Raw genomic sequence first — 25358 nt, 5'->3', positions numbered from 1 at the left:
TATACCAATTCAAACCAATTTTGCCTTAAATGTATCAAAATATATACAAATTTATGTACACATTTACAAGTCATAACATATACTACAAATGTACACATTAATTACACAAATTTATGAACAAACATTGAGCTCTATCATGAATTGACACCACTCCTCTTTGATTTCGTCCACTTGATCCTTTGTATAAAATGCACACTTGAATTCATCAAAGTACTACATAATAATATAACATATTTTGAATTAATTCCAACTATTTAATTATATGAGATATGTGTAAATATAAAAATAACTCATAAGTTAGAAATACATACATCGGTGGGAATCTTTAATCGGCCCAAAGCAAGAGTATCTCGCATAAAGTAAACCGGATTAACACCTCTTTTGAAACATAAAGTAAACCGGATTAACATAAAGTAAACATCATTAACATAAGTTGTTTAATTAATAAAACAAAGTAGACCGGATTTACCTAATATATGTATTGACAACGGTGACGCCGATTTCTTCATGACTAAAAACTTGCATGAAACCGTGGACTCGGTATGCCGTGGAATCGCATTATCTTTTGATTTGGATTTTGTGGGAGTCTATTTAACATAACCAAGGAAAATATGTAAGTAAAATTTTAAGCATAAATTTTAAACTTTGAATATACACATTAAAGTTAACATAAGTTTTAAGCATACCTCATATCCTACGCATATGAGGTTTGTCGGCCATGCTACAAACGAACCTACTGCTTCGTGCACCGTTGTTGCATCCGAATCATCGCTAGGATATGGTAATGCTGCATTCGGCTCAACTGCAATATCAACTGATACCTTCAAACATCCAGCAGGGAGCTCTCTAGTGTGGAGTAATACTCCGCTAACGTTATGCACTTTTCCCTTGCCAACCATCCGATAGTATGGTGACGACAAATACAGCTGACAATGGGAAATGCCCTAAAACCAATAATAACAAGAAATCGTTAATGTGTATATATGTCAAATACATAATTTAAGCAAATAGTTCAATTTAAGACAATTATATGTAATTACCTCTGGTCTAAGGGGGGGTAATTTGTAGAGTCGTAGGTTTGAAGCTATATCTCACAAATTCTATCAAAAAGACACGAGCATTTGAGCTTGACAACATGGACCCAGATACTAAACCTTTGTCAATACAAGGAGCAAACCAGAGAAAAATAATCCTGTTCACTCATCACTGCAGTTGATCGGAATACTTTTCTACACAGCCTAGGACAAAATAAACTACCACGTACAAGGATTACTCAGATGAAAACTGTCCAATATTAAGAAGACATTACCTTTGTCTCTAACAATTCTTCGTGAAATTTCATTTAGAATCTCAGCAACTTGTGAGTCCTTTAATGCAGAAGCTCTCCTTAATTGAATTAAATCAGCTATAACATCAGGGTTGAATGGTTTCTCGTTCAGAGCATATCGGATGTATTTGTGCAAAATTTCTTCCAAGACAAAACCTGTCTGGATATGAATTTTTTGTTACTTAAAATCAATGACACATGCAGAGGAAGTCAAAAGTATGGTAAGCCAGCAAACAGAAAAATGAATTTCCATGAGATTTTTCCAGCCAGCAAAATGAAAGCTAAGAACTACTTTCATGATCTAGACAGATGGCATGATCCTTTATTAAAGAAACATTTGCACAGAAAAAACATATCATGATTAGGAATCGAAGCATATACACATCAACAACAAAAGTTTCACCTAAGGTTAGACAGGCAAAATTCAATATTTCAGACAGACCGTTAATATATATACTACAAAGAATATTACAATGACTTGATGATGGTAATTTTATACAATACCAGTTTAGAACTTATGGTCTTTTAGTGGAATCATTGTTCTTATTTTGTAAAACCAAGATACATTATCAATAATAACGAAACCGATATAAATAGGAGCAAATAGCCAAATACTCAGCCTTATAGATTAGTATGTAAAAGAAAACAGTGTTTCTAATGCAAATGATAAGCAATCAAGTATGTCAAGTTACCCCTATCTGATAGGCACTCGTGCAGAAGAACATAAAAAAAGAAAAATAAGTTATCATTATTTAAAAATTAAAACTAGAAATCAGTTCATGATTTAACCTTGTGCGGAATACCAGAAAAGGAGAAGTAACAAATGATTCAATTCAGTGTTCTGAATATGAGATTCACTATATGTAGTTGCAGATAGTGTTATGACTATCGTGATAGTGAAATATTTTACCTTGTTGTGGATTTTTAATCTGTTACCCTAGCATTGTATGACACTGATTCTCAACAGATAAGAAGAATCTACTCTGCTGTCAGTTATACTATTGCTACAAACTTCTCCACATACTTCCTATCAAGGTAGCACTTGTTACATTACAACCCAAAAGAAAAGGAGGGCTGAAGATCAACTGGCCTAGCAGTTGTCTCATGGGCCCAAGGAATGGGAAGTGTAAGGAGAAACAAAGGACAGTTGAGAAAGAATCTTGTGATGGAAGAAGGGGAGCTAGTTGAGATGGGAGAGTTAGTTAATGATGGTGGGGAAGTTATCAAATAGTAGGAGAAACATATGTTAGTTGTGAATAAAGAGTTTCCCTATGTAATCAAATTATTATCATCAATAAATCTTGTATTTACATCTATCTTGCGGGTTTCTTTAATTTCAAATAGTTGAGAATATTGGTTTGTATCAGAAATCAACAAACATGGGGAAGAACAAAGCTTCTCTACCCATTATTGACGCAGATTCAAAAAGTGATTCCATAACCCCTAGACAAAATGTGAGGCCATATATTATTCAACAGCAAATGTCAAATAGTGACCACATGTCATATTCAAGGTTTTAGAAAAAGGTCTGCAACTGCAACACAGACCTGCAATATCAAGAGTTTTTCTATATCTCTATGACTATAAAGTGTCAGCAGTTGCAGTCACATTTGTATACAATTTTTCACAATAACAAAGATTGCGACAAAAATTAATTACAAACTCAGGTCTACAGCGAAAATATAAAGGTTTAGATGTCTCTACAACTGAAATCGCGGTTGCATTTGCTCGCATTCTGCGACAATATCATGGTTTGCAGCATAACTACAATCACAATTTAGAATCATACCCAACTACAATTTAAAGTAAATATTTTCTATAACTCACCTTATTTTCGATTCCTTTGAGATCATCAACCTTAACTTCATCTCGTCCTCTTTGTAACAAATCATCAACAGACTTACACAACAACGCATTTTTACCAACCTGAAACAAACAAACAAACAAACAAACATTATAATTTCCTATAAGCGCAATGAACAAAAAAAAATCCAAAGAAACAAAAAAACCAACCAATTTCCTGCGTTGTGCTTTGGGAGAACTGAATTTCCTAACGGTTTTAACAAACGCGATAACGAAAGTGAGACCAGCATAACCAAGAGGAACGGCGAGAATCCACGGCAACGAAGTGGGACCCACTCTCGGACCGGGAATCGCTTGGGTAACAGAACCGGTGAACTCAACGAGGTCGAGAGCTTTTTCTTGAATCCACGGAAGTTCCTCTTCTACTTCAACCTCAACAACTTCATCTTGTCTAGATTGTTTAGGGTTATTGTTACTGGAAGGGTTTTTCGATGATGACGCTGAAGCAACGGTTGAGATTGAAGTAGGTGATGATAAGAGTGGTTTTGGGTGGAGTGTAGGGGAAAAGAAGGGTTGAGATTGAAAAGGGGTTAGGGATGGGTTTTTGTTTGGGAGAGAGAGAAAATGGGAAGTGAGAGAAGAAGTGAAAGCCATTGGAATGGGTTTTTTTTAATTGAAAGACTTTAAACAGCGCTTTCTCAAAAGCGCTGACTAAGGTCTATATTTAAAAGCGCTTTCTAAAAGCGCTGTCTAAGGGGGGGTCTTAGACAGCGCTTTCTAAAAGCGCTGTCTAAGACCCCCCCTTAGACAGCGCTTTCATTATTTTTTTAGAACATTTTCCGTGTTTTATTTTTATTTTAACCTTAGACAGCGCTTTCTTTTAAAAGCGCTGTCTAAGATGCGCTGTTAAAAAACCTTTTTGGCGTAGTGGCACTACGCACCTAGAAGGATTGAATATGGAAAATATTAAATAAGGAAGGATGTGATCTTTTTATAGGGAGGGGAAGTCTAGCCGTAGAGGAAACCTACCACCGCCCACTGTGCACCTCAACAATTACAAGAAAAGGGAAACATTCCCTATGTAAGAGACACAGGTAAGGCCCAATTTGGCTTTCTAAGGAAAATCATCATTGATCACATTCAATGCAACACATGCTTTCCTCAACTGATGTTTGATTTCCCTCAACTGACGGACGCTTGATTTCCTCATCCGAGTGACATTTGATTTCCTTCAGCTGATTGACGGGTGACTCACCTTCCCGCATGAGCTACCTCTAAACTTATAAGATACCTTAAAAGTATTTGACATCCCTTAATGAATAGGAGTTGCCACGCATTGTACTTTTAGCAAGTACAAGTTTTATTCTTCGATCTCTAAGTTTTTTTAACTCTTCAACAAAAATATCAAACATTCCTTCCATTCTAGATGAGAACACTATTTTCTAATTTTTTAAAACTTTTTTTCAGATTAGATATGATCAGATACAAGTTGATAGAACACAATTGATATAGAAGAAATAAATATAAAAATTCTCTTTAATTACATAATAATGTAGTAGAACTTCTAGAATTTACACCTCCCTCAATCTCAAAATGGTATTTTTCAATCAAATTTCAAGATAGCATCACTAGAGCACCCCCTTTATTTTATATTTATAGGAAACACTTTTATTTTTTTAATTAATTAATTCTAACTGCAGTTATATAAGACAATTATTTTTAATAACTGTTTACTAATACTATCCGAATAATTAAGTATTATATCTTACATAATCCAAATTTTAAAGAGATTTTCTCAAGAGAATACAACTTAAATCTGTCCATATGTTAGTAGAAATAAACATATACGATGTGTGGATGTACTTTAAAGTTTAAATAACACAGTTTAATGTTGTTAAAATATAAGGTTACATGTATATGTATCCATACAAGATCAAGTAAAAAATACAAGCATATGGATGAGATTGAATGTGTACATAATTGGAGAAATTAATTAGGCAGTTGGATATGAAGAATCCATGGCAATGCCGCACAAGCCTTCCTTAGCAGCTATACCTCTTTGCATCCTTATATATCCTTTCTCACCCCACACTGTTCCCCATGAATTCTTAACCAACCAATAGTCAGTACCATTTGCACTTCCATAACCAACAGCAGTAACGCCATGATCTAACTCAGTTCCGCATTCTCCTGTATAAATTCCATGCGAATAAAACATGAAACTTGAATCACTAGCATCAATAGAAACTGATATTGGTTGGTTAGCCACAGCTTTGAGAAGTGCATCCTCACTGTTAACCGGAACTTTCTCGTATCCTTTAATCTTAGCAACAGGAACGGTTGTTGCAGTGTTACAACTTCCATCAGTTGCTTTATAAGGGTAATTCGTCTCACTTGTGATTCCACCATTTTTAATGATAAATTCAAATCCATCTTCCATTAAACCTCCTTCACAACCTTGGTCTTCACCTTTTGTGTCACAATCAACTAGCTCTTGTTCTGAGAGAGATACTAGTTTACCTGTTGTTATTTGGTTGATACCTTCAGTTGCAGCAACAGTTGAAAATGCCCAGCAACTCCCTTGATTCATTTTCAAAACAAACATTAATTATTCGAAACAAATAATATCTAGTAAAATATTGTTCATTGTTTATGTTACTTACCACATTGACCTTGGTCCTTGATTGGAGTAACAGCTCCTTTTACCCTCCAATCTACAGATGCTGGAATAGAAGTAACATCTTCATACATAAATGATGTTGAAGTTAACTCAGTAGTAGAAGACCTCTTTTTGTAACCATTACGAGAAGCTTTAAATTCGTCAAGAGTCAAATCAGCAAGGTGATTAACACTTAGTTTGTAAGGTTTGTTGTTGGCATCATTGAATGATTCAATGAATTCAACATTGTCCTTGAATATCATGAAACGTTTGTCTTTCTCAGCATCATCATTATACACTTTGCTATATTCTGTCATCCATTGCTCGTGTCTTTCTTCTAAGGATGGTGATGATGTTGATTGTTGCAGCTTTCGGGACATTACATTGGTGATATTGAGAGCAAGGATGAGGAACAGAACACACATGTATTGTTTTTGGTTGTTAGAAACCATTTTGTTGTTATCAAAGAAAGCCTTGTTGAGTTGAGGTGTGTATGTTTATGTGTTGGAGAAAGAAATGTAAATTGATATGAATTGAAATAAAATGGAAGTGGTGGTTTATATAGATATAAAAAAAACTTTAAATTAATCTGAATTTGCTGCCACGGCATATTTCATTGTTTCTTTAGTTTATTTAGTTATTTTATATTATTATTTAAAGAACATGGTAGCTTTTGTTCTGTCTAAGGGGATTTTCAATTTGGTTAAAACTCATTAAACTACATGTGAAAACAGAATAGCGAACAACCTACCCAAAATAAAAATATAATATATATGGGCAAACAATATTTGGAATTATGATTTGCTGAAGTCTAATGTTGCATGGTGATTGAATTCCCTTGCACGAAAGTTTTTTGAATCGCATGATAATGCTTCATGACATTAATTTCTGTTTTCTCTGATTTGAAGATAATCTCTTAATGCATGCGTAGTACTTTATTTCATTTGATGGTTACTTGTAATATTTGACCGAGTGAATAGAAAAACCGATTTTTTTATAAGCAAAATATATTAAAATAAAGTATGTCAATAATAAATTAAAACTTGTCAATAAAATATATTAATAAAAGATTAAATTATTCAATTTACAATAAAATATTACAATAAAAATTTAAATAAAAAAGATTATGTTAAGTTACCATAACAAATAAATGAAAATAAATAAATATATTATATTACTATATGCAAAAATCATAAACTTCATTTGAAACAAAATAATAAATAAATTTAGGTGATAATTTTCTATCCACCTCTAAAGTCGAATAATGTACTTCCAATCAATCATTTAATGTTATTTAATTTTATTATATTTAATTATTTATTAAATTATTTAAATTCAAGAGATTTTCAAGATAATTTTTTGTTCTAATGAGTAGATAAGAATTTCTCAGAAATATAAATATCACAAATAAGATAGATATACTCGACAAGAGTGCGTACATACTTTGTAGTACATGTGCTTGAGAGACAATGTTACAATAAAAATTTGAATAAATATTGTTTAATGCGTGATTGTAACCGGTTACAGTTGAAACATGATTGAATTGTAACTGATTATTGCACGAATGCAATTGGTTACCACACTATATCAATGAAACAAAAGCGTTTAGTAACCGATTATTGCGGGGATGTAATCGATTACAACAATAGTTTTTTGTTTGTTACATGTACCTCATTCCATGTAAATGTACATATACCCTTTGGGTATTTCAATAATAAAGTCTTCACCATTTTCACCCTCAATATTTACTCTCTCTCATTCTCCCACTCTCTTACTCTCCGCATTGAAAATCATCATTCATGTGGTTCCTTGTTTTAACATTTGCCATCAAAAACCTGGCCCGATACATTAAACACTCAGAGTGCAAAATTGATTTCCATTTCCAATGAATGAACCCATGCGGATCTCCTAATTCTCGATGCAAAGAATTACGATAAGTGATGCAAGTAGATGAAGGTGTTGTTTGGTTATCAAGATGTTATTGAAGCGATCAAGAACGATGTTACTCCACTTGTAGAAGGTACAACAGTTGCATATAGGAATAAGAATAAGGAAGAGAGGACAAAAGATTACAAGGCGTTATATCTGATTCAACAATGTGTTGATGCAGATAAATTTAAGAAGTTTGATGATTGAACATCCTCAAAGGAAGTTTGAGAAATCATGGAGAAAAGTTATACAGGAGCATACAAGGCAAAATTGGTGAGGTTACAAACTCACAAGAGGAAACTGAAGTTGATTCAAATGGAAGAAAAGGAAACAATTAGCGAGTTCACGATGAGAATTGCAAGATTGGTTAACCAAGTAAAGGCGTGTGTGGAGAAATGATCGTAGAGTAGTATGATATCGTTTATGGGGAAGACGTTGCAGTTGATTTTGACGTGGAAGGTTTTGATGAAGAAGGAGAGCCCAACATTGAAACAATTTTCCCTCCTTAGAACTAAATTTATTATATATTACAACTTTTTTGTTATAAAATATGAAATTATATTATGTTGCAATTAGACTTTGTTCAAATTTTATTTTGATTTGTATTTTGTACTATTTTTTTGTTAGTGATGACTATGTTTAGAATTTGAATTTAAAGAATGAACTTGTGAAATTATGATATTTTCATATTTTTTAGGTGCTAGTGATTTTTTTAGAGACCGAGTCATTCGCTTCGACTGGTTTAATACCTATATAGTTTTGTTATGACATGTTTATTCAACTGAATTTTCCAATTTTATCCAGTTTAATCACGCGATTCGACTAGTGACCCAATGGTTCGGCCAATGAACCAGTGACCCAATATTTAGTGGTTTCTAAAATATTGCATTGGAGAACCACGTGTCAAGTGGTGACATTTGAATGGTAATATATTAGGAAATTTCTAACACAAGATCTTGAAGGGAGGGTTTGGACAACTACAAGGAAGCGAAAATAATTTGTGGAGTAATATGGCCCAAGATATTAGAAAAATAGCTAAAGAAACGTTAGAAGAATAAAAAGGTTTTAGACCTAATGGTAAAGAATCATGGTGGTGGAATGAAAGTGTTCAGAGTTAGGCAATATTAAAAATGGATTGCTTTTAAGAATGATCTAGGTGTAAAAATGTTGAAACCTGGGAAAAGTATAAGAAAGTTAAGAATGAGACCAAGAGGGCGGTGAATGAAGCCAAAAACCAAGATATTGACGGATTATACTAATCTTTAGGAACCAAGGAGGGAGAAATATATATCTGTCTGCTAAGGGGAGAGAAAAAAGGATAAGGGATTTTGATCAAGTGAGGTGTATTAAGAATGAAGAGGACAAAGTCTTGGTTTAGGAAAAGAATATAAAGGATATGTGAAAGAAGTTTTACTATAATTTATTTAATGAAGAATATGCTATTTCACTGAAATCTATTAGGCTCGACATTGGAGAAGAGGATCAAAACTATAATTACTACAGTCAGATTCAAAAACAAGATTTAAAACAAGCATTGAAAAGGACGAGTAACAGTAAGGCGGTTGGTTCAGACTACATATACCTATTGAAATGTGGAAATTATTGGATATAGATGCATTGGTGTCAAAGAAATTTTTGAATGAATGGAGAAGAATCATTTTAGTTCCAATCTATAAGAACATAAGGGATATACAAAATTGGGAAAACTATACGGGGATTAAACTTATGAGTCATGCCATGAAGTTATGTTAAATAGTGAATGCACAGAGACTAAGAAAATAGACTCATGTCACTGAGAATCAATTTGGTTTTATGCCTAGGATTTCGACCATGGAAGAAATCTATATACTACGATGTATGATGGGGAAATATCGGATGGACCAATAAGACTTGAACTTAATTTTTATTGACTTGGAGAAGGAGTATCATAAAGTTCCTATAGAGATTTTATGGAAATCCCTATATAAGAAATGGATTAAGCTTTCTTATTTTCGAGCTATCCAATATACGTATGAAGGTTATCGACTAGTGTGCATACATAAGGTGGAAATAAGATGAAGAAATATAAGGGGATGTAAAAAATTGAATTTAAATTGGATGGACGAAATTTATGAGGGACTTAGGAATTTTATTGACACAAAGGTACCGCTCAAGCTAGATGGGAAATTTTAATGAACAACGTGAAAACCAACAAAGTTGAATAGAACAGAAAGTTGGGCGGTTAAGAATCAACATGGAAACAAATTAAGTTTAGGAAATATGAGGATGTTTCATTGGAAGTTTGGTAATACTAAATAGGATAACGTTAGAAACGAAAAATATTAAAGATGGTTAGGATAACACCTATTGAAGTTGCTCCGCTCCTATAGGGTTTCAGTTTTGATTCTTGTCTCATTTTCTATCTTATAGTTCATTATTTTTTGTTATTGATTATTCTCCAAGTTAGGTTTTGCACATATATTTGAATTTAGTGTAATGCATTTAAAGCATATTCTGCATTAAGTCATGTTTTTTAAATCGAACCATAAGATAAAAGTTGTTGCAAAGTGGTTCATGTCAAACTAGTTAATTATTTGAGTAAATAAACACATGAATTCATGATTACTATCATACTAACCTTATATTAAATCAAATATTTTATTTTGCCTAAAATAGTAACTTTATGAAGTTTGATTCGAGTCAAGGATATGCGTGATCCAAATCAATAAATGATTGTGAAATTCAGGTTTTACCATTATCAGTTGATTTGAATCACAAGCTTCCCTGATTTGAGTCATAATAAATATTTATTCACATTATGCTAAAGGTTTATTCGAATAAAAAATTCATTCCAAATGCTAGATTTTGGTTCTGTCAGAGTGATTCAAGTCACATGATTCTTTAAATCGAATCACTTATTCGAATCAAAAAGGGGAAACTTTGAGTTTTAAGTTCTTAATTCAAATCATTTTCTCCTCCGACTTGAATCATATCCACTGCACTTGACTACAATCAAATGAGTATTTTTACTCACTTTTAATGCTCTATCTCAAACACATATAAAAATCATTGTGTCATTTTTCAAAAGAGTGTGTGATATTATCATAACTTTGAGAGTCTTTCAAAAACAAAGTTTTTAGCTTTTAAAGTACACTTAATCACAATTAGATTTAATATGTAATCATCTTTAACCTCTAGTAAGATACTATGAGTTGTTTGCTTCTTAGTTCTTAGAGAAAATGTGATTTATCATAGAGAAGTGTCTTTTATCATTGATGTTTTTGAAATTCTTGAGTTGCAGGTCAAGATTTAAGTGTTGCTTGAAATTGAAAATCCAGCATAAGCAAAAAATAAAGCATTTCTTCTCCACTAAACACTTCGGTAGAATTGAGTGAAGGTTGTTGCAGAATGAATTTGGGGAAATTTTTACCAAAATAACCCAGTTTTTCAAAAAAATCCCCAAAATAACCCAGTTTTCAAAAAAATTCTCAAACTACCCCACTTTGAAGAGGAGGCCGCCAGATTAATTGGCGCCTGCTCTTAAACTTAGAGAAGAGGCGCCAATTGGATTGGCTAGTCCACCTTGTGTTGTCAATCCAATTGATGCCTATGTGTTAAGTTTTAAAGGAGGCGCCAATTGGTATGGCACCTGTGTGTGTTTCGTAATTTTTTTGAAAAATATTGTATATAATAGATAAAGTCAAAATAGGACCAATTCATATTAATATAAATACCCGTTTACACAAAAAAGACTAATGTCGATGATCGGGATCGCCTAACTGACCTCCGGTCCCACACCCCCTAGCTACCCGAACTCGTGGCCCTAATCCACGTTGATGATTCACCTCAGGTGTTTGAGTATCTGAGGGCACAGGAACATCATCACCAACTGCAGGAGATTGCTTGAGATAGTTAGACAAATCAACATAATTTGGTGTATGCATCAAAGGGGTACCACCATAGCTGAGCTCATGACCCATTCCAGAGTAGTTGGGTTGTGTTTGAGTTGTTGGAGGGAAACCGGGACGATTTAAGGGATACATTGGTGTGAATGATGCATCGAGGAAAGGTTGAAATGATTGTAGTGGTGTTTGGTAGTGATATGGTTGTTGAAGGTTTTGGTTTTGAGATGTTTGAGCTTCTTGGCTATGGTAGGAGGAGGGACGATTGGTGTTAAATGATCATTGAGTGTTTTGGATTAGGCGGCTATGATAGGAATGCGTTGGGTGCATAACGATGTTGGATGTCTTAATGATGATCTAGTTGTTGGTGGTGGTACGGGGTATGCTCTTGGTATTGTGGTTGGGTGTTTGGCATGTTAGGGTTGTACGTTTGTGTGTTTGTGGATCGGGAATTTTGATGGATAGGGGGTTGTGAGTTACCGGTCTGACAATGTTGTTAGGGGTTAGATATTGACCCTTCTGGTGTGTAAGTTGCATGTCGTGGGTCATATAGGTACATATCCTTGGCGATGAACTCAAATCCAACCGATCTGTACCAAGCCATATAATTACGACTTGGTTTTTCTTCAGTTTGCATCACATGGTCAGTTAAGACATGGTCTTGGTGGTGCTTCCATTTGAAACACTCAGATTTAGCGAAGCTTTGCCATGGGTTAAAGTTTCATTGTTCGTTAACTTTGCATAGATGCCATTCTCTTAAGTTTTCCAGGGGACCTGGGATGTGTTAAAGCATACCGAACTACAATTTAACACAATTACTATTGTGCATCTCCACAGTGGTGAATCTTATGATTGGTGTGCATGCAATCCAAACAACTACCTCTTGTTCGTCGATTTCATGGTCATGATCCAAATTTAGATATGAACGCCAAATGAACTGAAATGTGAACATATATTAGATTATAAATTTGGTAGAAGAAATTAACAAATTATTAGGAAATAATTAGGTTAATGGCCATACATCTGTTGGTCGAAGGTGATCCAAGAGATTGCGATACTGGATAATATAGTGCCTAGGAAATCTGTTATAACTCATACCACGTGCCGACCATCTTCGCCATAAAAGTAAAAAATATTATTTAGAGATAATAATCGGTAAGGTAAGTAAATATAGTCCATTTTAAGAACTTACTTTTGTGCATACGGGAATGTGAGTGGGTTGTTGTTGAAGGACGCTAGGGATGGTAGTCTGGACTAACCCCATGCTTGGAGCAAAACAACACATCCAGAAAATATAGATGTGTCTTTGGTGCATTTTTACACAAAGAGCTATAAAGATAAGCCAAACAAGCGGACCCCAAACTCTAACTTCCTATTCTATCTACATGTCTTAGTAAAGGTAAATACATAACATGCATACTAGAACCACTACCTTCGGGAAATAAAAATAAACCAATTAAAAGCATAATATAACACCTAGTTTTTACTTTTCGAGCCTCTTCGATAGAATTCTCATCTAATTGTAAGCTGTTATAATATGCCTTAAGGCGTGAAAGGAGTATACCTTGACCTCTCGAGTTATCATTTAACAAATCATCATCCAAGAGGTCCATGTAAATTAAATTTGCATAGTTGATTTTGTCATTTACCGCCTTACCTTCGATAGACAGTCCCAATAACATGTAGACGTCTTCTAACGTCACGGTACATTCACCGGTTGAAAACCAGAATGTGTGTGTCACGGGACGCCATCTTTCACATAATGCAAGAATAAATTTATTATCCACCGACCGAGACATTATTTTGCTTATATGTCAAAAACCGGCGAGTTTGACATACAGTTGAATCATCGGGTCCATGTGTACAAATTTGTGGACCCGAGTTCGAAACCTAGAAACATCCTAAAAAAGAAACAACAAAATACGTTACTTTATAAAAGATAAACAAAAAGTTAAGTATCGTTATTAAAAATTATTTTAGAAAAATAATACAAGAATTAAACGCTTACATAAGTTGCTATGTTTGCAACTGTGCCTTTGTGCGATTCACCCATAGTAAGGAGAGACATCTTGTTGGAGTAAATATTTGAAACAGTGGTTGTTGCAGATGAAAGAGTTGTTGTTGTAGAGGAAGAAGTGATTGTTAGTGAGGAAAAAATTTGAGACTTGCATGGCTATTTATAATGAGGGACATGCAAAGGCATACAAAAGTTTGAATGCATGGATAATAATGCTTGCATGCTAGCGCCAAATGGTTTGACTTACACATGCAAATGTAACATGCTAACGCCAATTAAATTGGCACCTCCTAGGCTTGCATGAATGCATGGTCTTCACCTAGCCTGGCGCCTGTATGGCTCTACATGTTGAGTTATGAGGTCTACAAGGAATACATGCTAGCGCCAGTTGGACTGGTGCCCATGTACAATGCTTGCATGCTAGCGCCAATTGGGCTGGAGCTAGGGCTTGCATGCTTGACACATCACTTGTATATTTAAGTGCCTTACTATCTACATCCAACAATCAACACAAATTCATCTGCACCAAACAAATATTACTTTTCATCTGCGCAAAAAATATTACAATGTCATCTGTACCAAAATATACTATCATTGCTCACTGCAACGGTGAGACATATGAGTGTGATCTATTATGGGTTTTGTTTTCGAAACACCGATACTATCCAACTAACGATTAAGAGAAATTCATATTTCTTGCATTTGAAAAAATGAATTGAATCCTGCATAGGATTTGGTCTTGTGTCACAAATCCCGTATCAAAATCCAATTTTTTTCGAGAACAGTCAATGCAAATTTTTCTCGCTAAAGGTACAGGACGATGAAGATGTTGAATATATGTTTGTTAGTCACGAACATTCTGGTTGCAAATATATTGAGTTATATATTACTCTTCAACCAAGTATGCCATCTCAGCAATCTCAGATAACTAATCAAGTTGAATCTAATGAGTTTGATTCAGAAAAATCAGATGAAGCCGACCCAGAAGCAGAAGCAGAAGTCAACATCGTTGAAGAAGAAGAAGAAGAGACTAAGACACAGGTCGATCATATGTTGAACAACAACATTAATGATGACGATCATCCAACACCATTACCTCCAAGTCATGTATATAATCCACCTCAACATATGACAAACATGGATCTACATGACGATGAAACATCCAACTATGTTTTTTATATCCCGTATCCACGATCAGAGGATGAGTTAAAAGTGGGAGACATGTTTCGCACCAAAGAAGAATGTGTGCAAGCTATCAAAAAATTTCACATGAATAACTCTACTGATTTCACCGTGAAACGCACTGATTTGAGTTGGTTGCGTCTCACAAAAAGAGAAGAGACTCTTGGGAGATAGCTTATATATCCCCACCTCATAGTTGCATTGCAACTAATATTGAACAAGATCACCGTAAATTTAGCGCTGCATTGATATGTCAAGACATTTTGCCACTTGTTAACAAAGACCCATCAGTGAAGGTGAGTATAATAATACTCTATCTTATAAGAAAGCGTGGATTACGAGGACAAAGGTTGTTGAACATGTATTCGGCAACTAGGAGGATTCATACAAAGAATTGCCACGGTTTTTATGGGCACCAAAAACATACGTACCAGTAACTGTTACAATTATGGAGACATTTCCAGCATTTACGGCAGACGGAACCTATGTTGCTGGAAATAGAATCTTTCATCGCCTCTTTTGGACGTTTGAACCGTGCATCAAAGGTTTTGCATTCTGAAAACCTATTATTCAAGTTGATGGGATATGGTTATACAACAAATACAAGGGCACTTTGCTTATGGCTGTTGCACAAGACGACAACAATAATGTCTTTCCCATTGCCTTTTCTCTTGTTGAAGGTAAAACCGCTGGTGGTTGGGGTTTCTTCCTTTGACATCTCAGAACACATGTCGCTCCACAAGCCAATCACTATTTGATTTCAAATAGACATGCTGCCATTGAGAGTGCTTACAATAACCATGATAACGAATGATATGGTCCTCCTTCTACCCATGTCTATTGCATTAGACATATCGCACAAAACTTCATTCATGCAATCAAAGATAAGAACCTTCGCAAAAAAGTGGTGAATGCAGGATATGCTTTAACTCAGCCATCATTTCAACATTACTGTGATGAAATTAGATTGTCTAATGCAGATGCAAGAAGATGGGTAGATAACATACCAGTAGAGTAGCAGACAAGGGCATTTGACAGAGGCTGTCGATGGGGCCACATGACAACAAACCTTATGGAATGCATGAACGACGTATTCAAAGGCATTAGAAATCTACCAATAACCGCTTTGGTCAGAACAACCTATTTTAGGTTGGCTTCTACCTTCGCAACCAGAGGTGAAAGATGGAGTGAAATGTTAATGTCTGGTCAAATATTCAGTGAATGTTGTATGTAAGTGATGAAAGAGGAAAGCATCAAAGCTAGCACACACACGGTTACAGTCTTTGACTGTCATAGGTAAAATTTCAGTGTACAGGAAACAATGGACCACAATAAGGGAATGCCAAATTTATCATATGCTGTCAAACTAAACAAAAGTTGGTGCGATTATGGAAAGTTCCAGGCCTTCCGTATTCCTTGCTCCCATGTCATTGCAGCATGCACACATACTCGCAAGGACACTTACAACCATCTATCTGATGTTTACAAGGCCATTACCATCATGAATGTGTATAACAAAACCTTCTCAGTGCTACCAATGGAGGAATACTGTCCTCCATATGAAGGTGACATAATTTGGCATAACGATGAGATGCGAAGAAAGAAAAAAGGACGGCCAAATAGCACGCGTATTAGAACAAAAATGGATACGACTGATAAAATGATTAGATTATGTAGTATATATCGTCAACCAGGACACGATAAGAACAAATGTCCCAATCTAGGAGCAACATCTTCATCATAATTTAGTATCTCCTTTCAATTTTTATAACCTTGCATTTTTATATATCACTATCTTTTTGTTACAACAAGGTTAACGATAAACATCACCACAACATAAGAAAACTTAAAACAGAACATTTCTAACTGATTACAACAATCAAACTGATGTCATCTCATCCAAACATCATTTCCCTACCATCCTTATCAGTTTTTACTCGCACCTAATCAAATATATTATCGAGTCTCTCAATACTTCTAATTTTTTCTCCTTCTGGTATTTTTCCATCTAACAATTGAACCAACTCTCTCTCCAGTTGATCCAAACTACAAATGTTCTAGAAGAGCATTAACATCGAAGACTTGTCTCTCGAATAAATCATTTTTCCATAGCGACGACGAACACCAAACATGTTTGCAATATGATGAAATGAGATGTGGAAAAATGAATCACACAACACATCTATTTATAATCAAAAAATTTCACATTACACTGAGACGGCAGACCAATTGACGCCTTCTATTCAAAATTACACATGGACGCCAATTGAATTGACAACACCATGTGATGTAGCCAATCCAATTGGCGCCGCACTTAAAGTTTAAGGTTAGGCGCAAATTGGATCTGGCGCCTATGCCTTACGTATTTTTTTTTGAAACTGGGGTAGTTTGAGATTTTTTTTGAAAACGGGGTTATTTTGGATTTTATTTTAAAAAAGTGCGATATTTAGATAAAAAAATTCGAAAATGGGAGTTTCTATTTCAGATAAGCCAAGAGTTCAGACAAGGTACTGTTAGGATTGAGTAAAGATCACAGTGAAACAAATGTTTGGAGCATATTTTGGATATGCGTAAGAGGATGATCAAGATTGAGTGAAGATGAATGATGATTTTCAATGCGGAGAGTAAGAGAGTGGGAGAATGAGAGAGAGTAAATATTGAGGGTGAAAATGGTGAAGACTTTATTATTGAAATACCCAAAGGGTATATGTACATTTACATGGAATGAGGTACATGTAACAAACAAAAAACTATTGTTGTAATCGATTACATCCCCGCAATAATCGGTTACTAAACGCTTTTGTTTCATTGATATAGTGTGGTAACCAATTGCATTCGTGCAATAATCAGTTACAATTCAATCATGTTTCAACTGTAACCGGTTACAATCACGCATTAAACAATATTTATTCAAATTTTTATTGTAACATTGTCTCTCAAGCACATGTACTACAAAGTATGTACGCACTCTTGTCGAGTATATCTATCTTATTTGTGATATTTATATTTCTGAGAAATTCTTATCTACTCATTAGAACAAAAAATTATCTTGAAAATCTCTTGAATTTAAATAATTTAATAAATAATTAAATATAATAAAATTAAATAACATTAAATGATTGATTGGAAGTACATTATTCGACTTTAGAGGTGGATAGAAAATTATCACCTAAATTTATTTATTATTTTGTTTCAAATGAAGTTTATGATTTTTGCATATAGTAATATAATATATTTATTTATTTTCATTTATTTGTTATGGTAACTTAACATAATCTTTTTTATTTAAATTTTTATTGTAATATTTTATTGTAAATTGAATAATTTAATCTTTTATTAATATATTTTATTGACAAGTTTTAATTTATTATTGACATACTTTATTTTAATATATTTTGCTTATAAAAAAAATCGGTTTTTCTATTCACTCGGTCAAATATTACAAGTAACCATCAAATGAAATAAAGTACTACGCATGCATTAAGAGATTATCTTCAAATCAGAGAAAACAGAAATTAATGTCATGAAGCATTATCATGCGATTCAAAAAACTTTCGTGCAAGGGAATTCAATCACCATGCAACATTAGACTTCAGCAAATCATAATTCCAAATATTGTTTGCCCATATATATTATATTTTATTTTGGGTAGGTTGTTCGCTATTCTGTTTTCACATGTAGTTTAATGAGTTTTAACCAAATTGAAAATCCCCTTAGACAGAACAAAAGCTACCATGTTCTTTAAATAATAATATAAAATAACTAAATAAACTAAAGAAACAATGAAATATGCCGTGGCAGCAAATTCAGATTAATTTAAAGTTTTTTTTATATCTATATAAACCACCACTTCCATTTTATTTCAATTCATATCAATTTACATTTCTTTCTCCAACACATAAACATACACACCTCAACTCAACAAGGCTTTCTTTGATAACAACAAAATGGTTTCTAACAACCAAAAACAATACATGTGTGTTCTGTTCCTCATCCTTGCTCTCAATATCACCAATGTAATGTCCCGAAAGCTGCAACAATCAACATCATCACCATCCTTAGAAGAAAGACACGAGCAATGGATGACAGAATATAGCAAAGTGTATAATGATGATGCTGAGAAAGACAAACGTTTCATGATATTCAAGGACAATGTTGAATTCATTGAATCATTCAATGATGCCAACAACAAACCTTACAAACTAAGTGTTAATCACCTTGCTGATTTGACTCTTGACGAATTTAAAGCTTCTCGTAATGGTTACAAAAAGAGGTCTTCTACTACTGAGTTAACTTCAACATCATTTATGTATGAAGATGTTACTTCTATTCCAGCATCTGTAGATTGGAGGGTAAAAGGAGCTGTTACTCCAATCAAGGACCAAGGTCAATGTGGTAAGTAACATAAACAATGAACAATATTTTACTAGATATTATTTGTTTCGAATAATTAATGTTTGTTTTGAAAATGAATCAAGGGAGTTGCTGGGCATTTTCAACTGTTGCTGCAACTGAAGGTATCAACCAAATAACAACAGGTAAACTAGTATCTCTCTCAGAACAAGAGCTAGTTGATTGTGACACAAAAGGTGAAGACCAAGGTTGTGAAGGAGGTTTAATGGAAGATGGATTTGAATTTATCATTAAAAATGGTGGAATCACAAGTGAGACGAATTACCCTTATAAAGCAACTGATGGAAGTTGTAACACTGCAACAACCGTTCCTGTTGCTAAGATTAAAGGATACGAGAAAGTTCCGGTTAACAGTGAGGATGCACTTCTCAAAGCTGTGGCTAACCAACCAATATCAGTTTCTATTGATGCTAGTGATTCAAGTTTCATGTTTTATTCGCATGGAATTTATACAGGAGAATGCGGAACTGAGTTAGATCATGGCGTTACTGCTGTTGGTTATGGAAGTGCAAATGGTACTGACTATTGGTTGGTTAAGAATTCATGGGGAACAGTGTGGGGTGAGAAAGGATATATAAGGATGCAAAGAGGTATAGCTGCTAAGGAAGGCTTGTGCGGCATTGCCATGGATTCTTCATATCCAACTGCCTAATTAATTTCTCCAATTATGTACACATTCAATCTCATCCATATGCTTGTATTTTTTACTTGATCTTGTATGGATACATATACATGTAACCTTATATTTTAACAACATTAAACTGTGTTATTTAAACTTTAAAGTACATCCACACATCGTATATGTTTATTTCTACTAACATATGGACAGATTTAAGTTGTATTCTCTTGAGAAAATCTCTTTAAAATTTGGATTATGTAAGATATAATACTTAATTATTCGGATAGTATTAGTAAACAGTTATTAAAAATAATTGTCTTATATAACTGCAGTTAGAATTAATTAATTAAAAAAATAAAAGTGTTTCCTATAAATATAAAATAAAGGGGTGCTCTAGTGATGCTATCTTGAAATTTGATTGAAAAATACCATTTTGAGATTGAGGGAGGTGTAAATTCTAGAAGTTCTACTACATTATTATGTAATTAAAGAGAATTTTTATATTTATTTCTTCTATATCAATTGTGTTCTATCAACTTGTATCTGATCATATCTAATCTGAAAAAAAGTTTTAAAAAATTAGAAAATAGTGTTCTCATCTAGAATGGAAGGAATGTTTGATATTTTTGTTGAAGAGTTAAAAAAACTTAGAGATCGAAGAATAAAACTTGTACTTGCTAAAAGTACAATGCGTGGCAACTCCTATTCATTAAGGGATGTCAAATACTTTTAAGGTATCTTATAAGTTTAGAGGTAGCTCATGCGGGAAGGTGAGTCACCCGTCAATCAGCTGAAGGAAATCAAATGTCACTCGGATGAGGAAATCAAGCGTCCGTCAGTTGAGGGAAATCAAACATCAGTTGAGGAAAGCATGTGTTGCATTGAATGTGATCAATGATGATTTTCCTTAGAAAGCCAAATTGGGCCTTACCTGTGTCTCTTACATAGGGAATGTTTCCCTTTTCTTGTAATTGTTGAGGTGCACAGTGGGCGGTGGTAGGTTTCCTCTACGGCTAGACTTCCCCTCCCTATAAAAAGATCACATCCTTCCTTATTTAATATTTTCCATATTCAATCCTTCTAGGTGCGTAGTGCCACTACGCCAAAAAGGTTTTTTAACAGCGCATCTTAGACAGCGCTTTTAAAAGAAAGCGCTGTCTAAGGTTAAAATAAAAATAAAACACGGAAAATGTTCTAAAAAAATAATGAAAGCGCTTTTAAATATAGACCTTAGTCAGCGCTTTTGAGAAAGCGCTGTTTAAAGTCTTTCAATTAAAAAAAACCCATTCCAATGGCTTTCACTTCTTCTCTCACTTCCCATTTTCTCTCTCTCCCAAACAAAAACCCATCCCTAACCCCTTTTCAATCTCAACCCTTCTTTTCCCCTACACTCCACCCAAAACCACTCTTATCATCACCTACTTCAATCTCAACCGTTGCTTCAGCGTCATCATCGAAAAACCCTTCCAGTAACAATAACCCTAAACAATCTAGACAAGATGAAGTTGTTGAGGTTGAAGTAGAAGAGGAACTTCCGTGGATTCAAGAAAAAGCTCTCGACCTCGTTGAGTTCACCGGTTCTGTTACCCAAGCGATTCCCGGTCCGAGAGTGGGTCCCACTTCGTTGCCGTGGATTCTCGCCGTTCCTCTTGGTTATGCTGGTCTCACTTTCGTTATCGCGTTTGTTAAAACCGTTAGGAAATTCAGTTCTCCCAAAGCACAACGCAGGAAATTGGTTGGTTTTTTTGTTTCTTTGGATTTTTTTTTGTTCATTGCGCTTATAGGAAATTATAATGTTTGTTTGTTTGTTTGTTTGTTTCAGGTTGGTAAAAATGCGTTGTTGTGTAAGTCTGTTGATGATTTGTTACAAAGAGGACGAGATGAAGTTAAGGTTGATGATCTCAAAGGAATCGAAAATAAGGTGAGTTATAGAAAATATTTACTTTAAATTGTAGTTGGGTATGATTCTAAATTGTGATTGTAGTTATGCTGCAAACCATGATATTGTCGCAGAATGCGAGCAAATGCAACCGCGATTTCAGTTGTAGAGACATCTAAACCTTTATATTTTCGCTGTAGACCTGAGTTTGTAATTAATTTTTGTCGCAATCTTTGTTATTGTGAAAAATTGTATACAAATGTGACTGCAACTGCTGACACTTTATAGTCATAGAGATATAGAAAAACTCTTGATATTGCAGGTCTGTGTTGCAGTTGCAGACCTTTTTCTAAAACCTTGAATATGACATGTGGTCACTATTTGACATTTGCTGTTGAATAATATATGGCCTCACATTTTGTCTAGGGGTTATGGAATCACTTTTTGAATCTGCGTCAATAATGGGTAGAGAAGCTTTGTTCTTCCCCATGTTTGTTGATTTCTGATACAAACCAATATTCTCAACTATTTGAAATTAAAGAAACCCGCAAGATAGATGTAAATACAAGATTTATTGATGATAATAATTTGATTACATAGGGAAACTCTTTATTCACAACTAACATATGTTTCTCCTACTATTTGATAACTTCCCCACCATCATTAACTAACTCTCCCATCTCAACTAGCTCCCCTTCTTCCATCACAAGATTCTTTCTCAACTGTCCTTTGTTTCTCCTTACACTTCCCATTCCTTGGGCCCATGAGACAACTGCTAGGCCAGTTGATCTTCAGCCCTCCTTTTCTTTTGGGTTGTAATGTAACAAGTGCTACCTTGATAGGAAGTATGTGGAGAAGTTTGTAGCAATAGTATAACTGACAGCAGAGTAGATTCTTCTTATCTGTTGAGAATCAGTGTCATACAATGCTAGGGTAACAGATTAAAAATCCACAACAAGGTAAAATATTTCACTATCACGATAGTCATAACACTATCTGCAACTACATATAGTGAATCTCATATTCAGAACACTGAATTGAATCATTTGTTACTTCTCCTTTTCTGGTATTCCGCACAAGGTTAAATCATGAACTGATTTCTAGTTTTAATTTTTAAATAATGATAACTTATTTTTCTTTTTTTATGTTCTTCTGCACGAGTGCCTATCAGATAGGGGTAACTTGACATACTTGATTGCTTATCATTTGCATTAGAAACACTGTTTTCTTTTACATACTAATCTATAAGGCTGAGTATTTGGCTATTTGCTCCTATTTATATCGGTTTCGTTATTATTGATAATGTATCTTGGTTTTACAAAATAAGAACAATGATTCCACTAAAAGACCATAAGTTCTAAACTGGTATTGTATAAAATTACCATCATCAAGTCATTGTAATATTCTTTGTAGTATATATATTAACGGTTTGTCTGAAATATTGAATTTTGCCTGTCTAACCTTAGGTGAAACTTTTGTTGTTGATGTGTATATGCTTCGATTCCTAATCATGATATGTTTTTTCTGTGCAAATGTTTCTTTAATAAAGGATCATGCCATCTGTCTAGATCATGAAAGTAGTTCTTAGCTTTCATTTTGCTGGCTGGAAAAATCTCATGGAAATTCATTTTTCTGTTTGCTGGCTTACCATACTTTTGACTTCCTCTGCATGTGTCATTGATTTTAAGTAACAAAAAATTCATATCCAGACAGGTTTTGTCTTGGAAGAAATTTTGCACAAATACATCCGATATGCTCTGAACGAGAAACCATTCAACCCTGATGTTATAGCTGATTTAATTCAATTAAGGAGAGCTTCTGCATTAAAGGACTCACAAGTTGCTGAGATTCTAAATGAAATTTCACGAAGAATTGTTAGAGACAAAGGTAATGTCTTCTTAATATTGGACAGTTTTCATCTGAGTAATCCTTGTACGTGGTAGTTTATTTTGTCCTAGGCTGTGTAGAAAAGTATTCCGATCAACTGCAGTGATGAGTGAACAGGATTATTTTTCTCTGGTTTGCTCCTTGTATTGACAAAGGTTTAGTATCTGGGTCCATGTTGTCAAGCTCAAATGCTCGTGTCTTTTTGATAGAATTTGTGAGATATAGCTTCAAACCTACGACTCTACAAATTACCCCCCCTTAGACCAGAGGTAATTACATATAATTGTCTTAAATTGAACTATTTGCTTAAATTATGTATTTGACATATATACACATTAACGATTTCTTGTTATTATTGGTTTTAGGGCATTTCCCATTGTCAGCTGTATTTGTCGTCACCATACTATCGGATGGTTGGCAAGGGAAAAGTGCATAACGTTAGCGGAGTATTACTCCACACTAGAGAGCTCCCTGCTGGATGTTTGAAGGTATCAGTTGATATTGCAGTTGAGCCGAATGCAGCATTACCATATCCTAGCGATGATTCGGATGCAACAACGGTGCACGAAGCAGTAGGTTCGTTTGTAGCATGGCCGACAAACCTCATATGCGTAGGATATGAGGTATGCTTAAAACTTATGTTAACTTTAATGTGTATATTCAAAGTTTAAAATTTATGCTTAAAATTTTACTTACATATTTTCCTTGGTTATGTTAAATAGACTCCCACAAAATCCAAATCAAAAGATAATGCGATTCCACGGCATACCGAGTCCACGGTTTCATGCAAGTTTTTAGTCATGAAGAAATCGGCGTCACCGTTGTCAATACATATATTAGGTAAATCCGGTCTACTTTGTTTTATTAATTAAACAACTTATGTTAATGATGTTTACTTTATGTTAATCCGGTTTACTTTATGTTTCAAAAGAGGTGTTAATCCGGTTTACTTTATGCGAGATACTCTTGCTTTGGGCCGATTAAAGATTCCCACCGATGTATGTATTTCTAACTTATGAGTTATTTTTATATTTACACATATCTCATATAATTAAATAGTTGGAATTAATTCAAAATATGTTATATTATTATGTAGTACTTTGATGAATTCAAGTGTGCATTTTATACAAAGGATCAAGTGGACGAAATCAAAGAGGAGTGGTGTCAATTCATGATAGAGCTCAATGTTTGTTCATAAATTTGTGTAATTAATGTGTACATTTGTAGTATATGTTATGACTTGTAAATGTGTACATAAATTTGTATATATTTTGATACATTTAAGGCAAAATTGGTTTGAATTGGTATATATATATATATTTGTTAGCCAAAAATTGGTAGAAAAAAGGCCAAAATGGCATATATAAAATGTGATAATTGTCTGTCAAAATCTGGTTGAAAACAGGTAGAAATTCTGGTTTATAAACCTGGAAAAAATGTGGTTTAAAACAAAAGCTTCAAAAAATTTCGTATACCTTAGACAGCGCTTTTGTAAAAAGCGTTGTCTAAGGGGGGGATTAGAAAGCGCTTTAGGCAAAAGCGCTGTCTAAGGGGGGGGCTTAGACAGCGCTTTTTGAAAAGCGCTGTCTAAGGTATACCTAAAAAAATTAAAATAGGAGGGTCTTAGAAAGCGCTTTTGGCCAAAGCGCTGTCTAAGGGGGTGGGGCTTAGACAGCGCTTTTCAAAAGCGCTGTCTAAGGTATACCTAAAAAATTTAAAATAAGAGGGTCTTATAAAGCGCTTTTGGCCAAAGCGCTGTCTA

At 34.3% G+C, this 25358-nt stretch overlaps 4 protein-coding genes and 2 long non-coding RNA genes across 6 annotated transcripts; 3 read left to right on the top strand and 3 right to left on the bottom strand.

The window, feature by feature from the left end:
- On the bottom strand, positions 1-428 carry LOC127100679 (uncharacterized). The gene is made up of 2 exons (XR_007794468.1): positions 312-428; positions 1-213 (listed from the first exon to the last, which is right to left on the bottom strand). It is a non-coding gene; the product is annotated as an uncharacterized LOC127100679 (long non-coding RNA).
- Positions 429-1253: 825 nt separating this feature from the next.
- On the bottom strand, positions 1254-3830 carry LOC127103217 (uncharacterized). The gene is made up of 3 exons (XM_051040486.1): positions 3341-3830; positions 3155-3253; positions 1254-1487 (listed from the first exon to the last, which is right to left on the bottom strand). The coding sequence occupies exons 1-3, from the start codon at positions 3782-3784 to the stop codon at positions 1254-1256; spliced, it is 777 nt and encodes a 258-aa protein (XP_050896443.1). The 5' UTR covers positions 3785-3830.
- A 1278-nt stretch (positions 3831-5108) lies between these two features.
- LOC127103687 (senescence-specific cysteine protease SAG39) lies at positions 5109-6301 on the bottom strand. Its single transcript, XM_051040925.1, has 2 exons — positions 5794-6301; positions 5109-5710 (listed from the first exon to the last, which is right to left on the bottom strand). Exons 1-2 carry the CDS (start codon positions 6239-6241, stop codon positions 5124-5126), a joined length of 1035 nt encoding a protein of 344 aa, XP_050896882.1. The 5' UTR covers positions 6242-6301; the 3' UTR covers positions 5109-5123.
- Positions 6302-18685: 12384 nt separating this feature from the next.
- Positions 18686-19878, top strand: LOC127103596 (senescence-specific cysteine protease SAG39). Its single transcript, XM_051040851.1, has 2 exons — positions 18686-19193; positions 19277-19878. Exons 1-2 carry the CDS (start codon positions 18746-18748, stop codon positions 19861-19863), a joined length of 1035 nt encoding a protein of 344 aa, XP_050896808.1. The 5' UTR covers positions 18686-18745; the 3' UTR covers positions 19864-19878.
- A 1197-nt stretch (positions 19879-21075) lies between these two features.
- Positions 21076-23652, top strand: LOC127103216 (uncharacterized). Its single transcript, XM_051040485.1, has 3 exons — positions 21076-21565; positions 21653-21751; positions 23419-23652. The coding sequence occupies exons 1-3, from the start codon at positions 21122-21124 to the stop codon at positions 23650-23652; spliced, it is 777 nt and encodes a 258-aa protein (XP_050896442.1). The 5' UTR covers positions 21076-21121.
- Positions 23653-24477: 825 nt separating this feature from the next.
- Positions 24478-24905, top strand: LOC127100940 (uncharacterized). Its single transcript, XR_007794536.1, has 2 exons — positions 24478-24594; positions 24693-24905. It is a non-coding gene; the product is annotated as an uncharacterized LOC127100940 (long non-coding RNA).
- The last annotated feature ends 453 nt before the right edge of the window (positions 24906-25358 follow it).

Source organism: Lathyrus oleraceus, chromosome 7 (assembly GCF_024323335.1).
Source record: "Lathyrus oleraceus cultivar Zhongwan6 chromosome 7, CAAS_Psat_ZW6_1.0, whole genome shotgun sequence".
Classification (NCBI taxonomy): domain Eukaryota; kingdom Viridiplantae; phylum Streptophyta; class Magnoliopsida; order Fabales; family Fabaceae; genus Lathyrus; species Lathyrus oleraceus.
This window is presented reverse-complemented; position numbering and strand designations above follow the sequence as displayed.

Bases quoted from the DNA above. Each gene is read 5' to 3' on its own strand.
- LOC127103216 (XM_051040485.1), top strand. From the start codon at position 21,122: ATGGCTTTCACTTCTTCTCTCACTTCCCATTTTCTCTCTCTCCCAAAC. The intron at 21,566-21,652 runs GTTGGTTTTTTT...TGTTTGTTTCAG, and splicing joins AAGCACAACGCAGGAAATTG to GTTGGTAAAAATGCGTTGTT. The intron at 21,752-23,418 runs GTGAGTTATAGA...ATTCATATCCAG, and splicing joins TCAAAGGAATCGAAAATAAG to ACAGGTTTTGTCTTGGAAGA.
- LOC127103687 (XM_051040925.1), bottom strand. From the start codon at position 6,241: ATGGTTTCTAACAACCAAAAACAATACATGTGTGTTCTGTTCCTCATC. The intron at 5,711-5,793 runs GTAAGTAACATA...AAATGAATCAAG, and splicing joins CAAGGACCAAGGTCAATGTG to GGAGTTGCTGGGCATTTTCA.
- LOC127103217 (XM_051040486.1), bottom strand. From the start codon at position 3,784: ATGGCTTTCACTTCTTCTCTCACTTCCCATTTTCTCTCTCTCCCAAAC. The intron at 3,254-3,340 runs GTTGGTTTTTTT...TGTTTGTTTCAG, and splicing joins AAGCACAACGCAGGAAATTG to GTTGGTAAAAATGCGTTGTT. The intron at 1,488-3,154 runs GTGAGTTATAGA...ATTCATATCCAG, and splicing joins TCAAAGGAATCGAAAATAAG to ACAGGTTTTGTCTTGGAAGA.
- LOC127103596 (XM_051040851.1), top strand. From the start codon at position 18,746: ATGGTTTCTAACAACCAAAAACAATACATGTGTGTTCTGTTCCTCATC. The intron at 19,194-19,276 runs GTAAGTAACATA...AAATGAATCAAG, and splicing joins CAAGGACCAAGGTCAATGTG to GGAGTTGCTGGGCATTTTCA.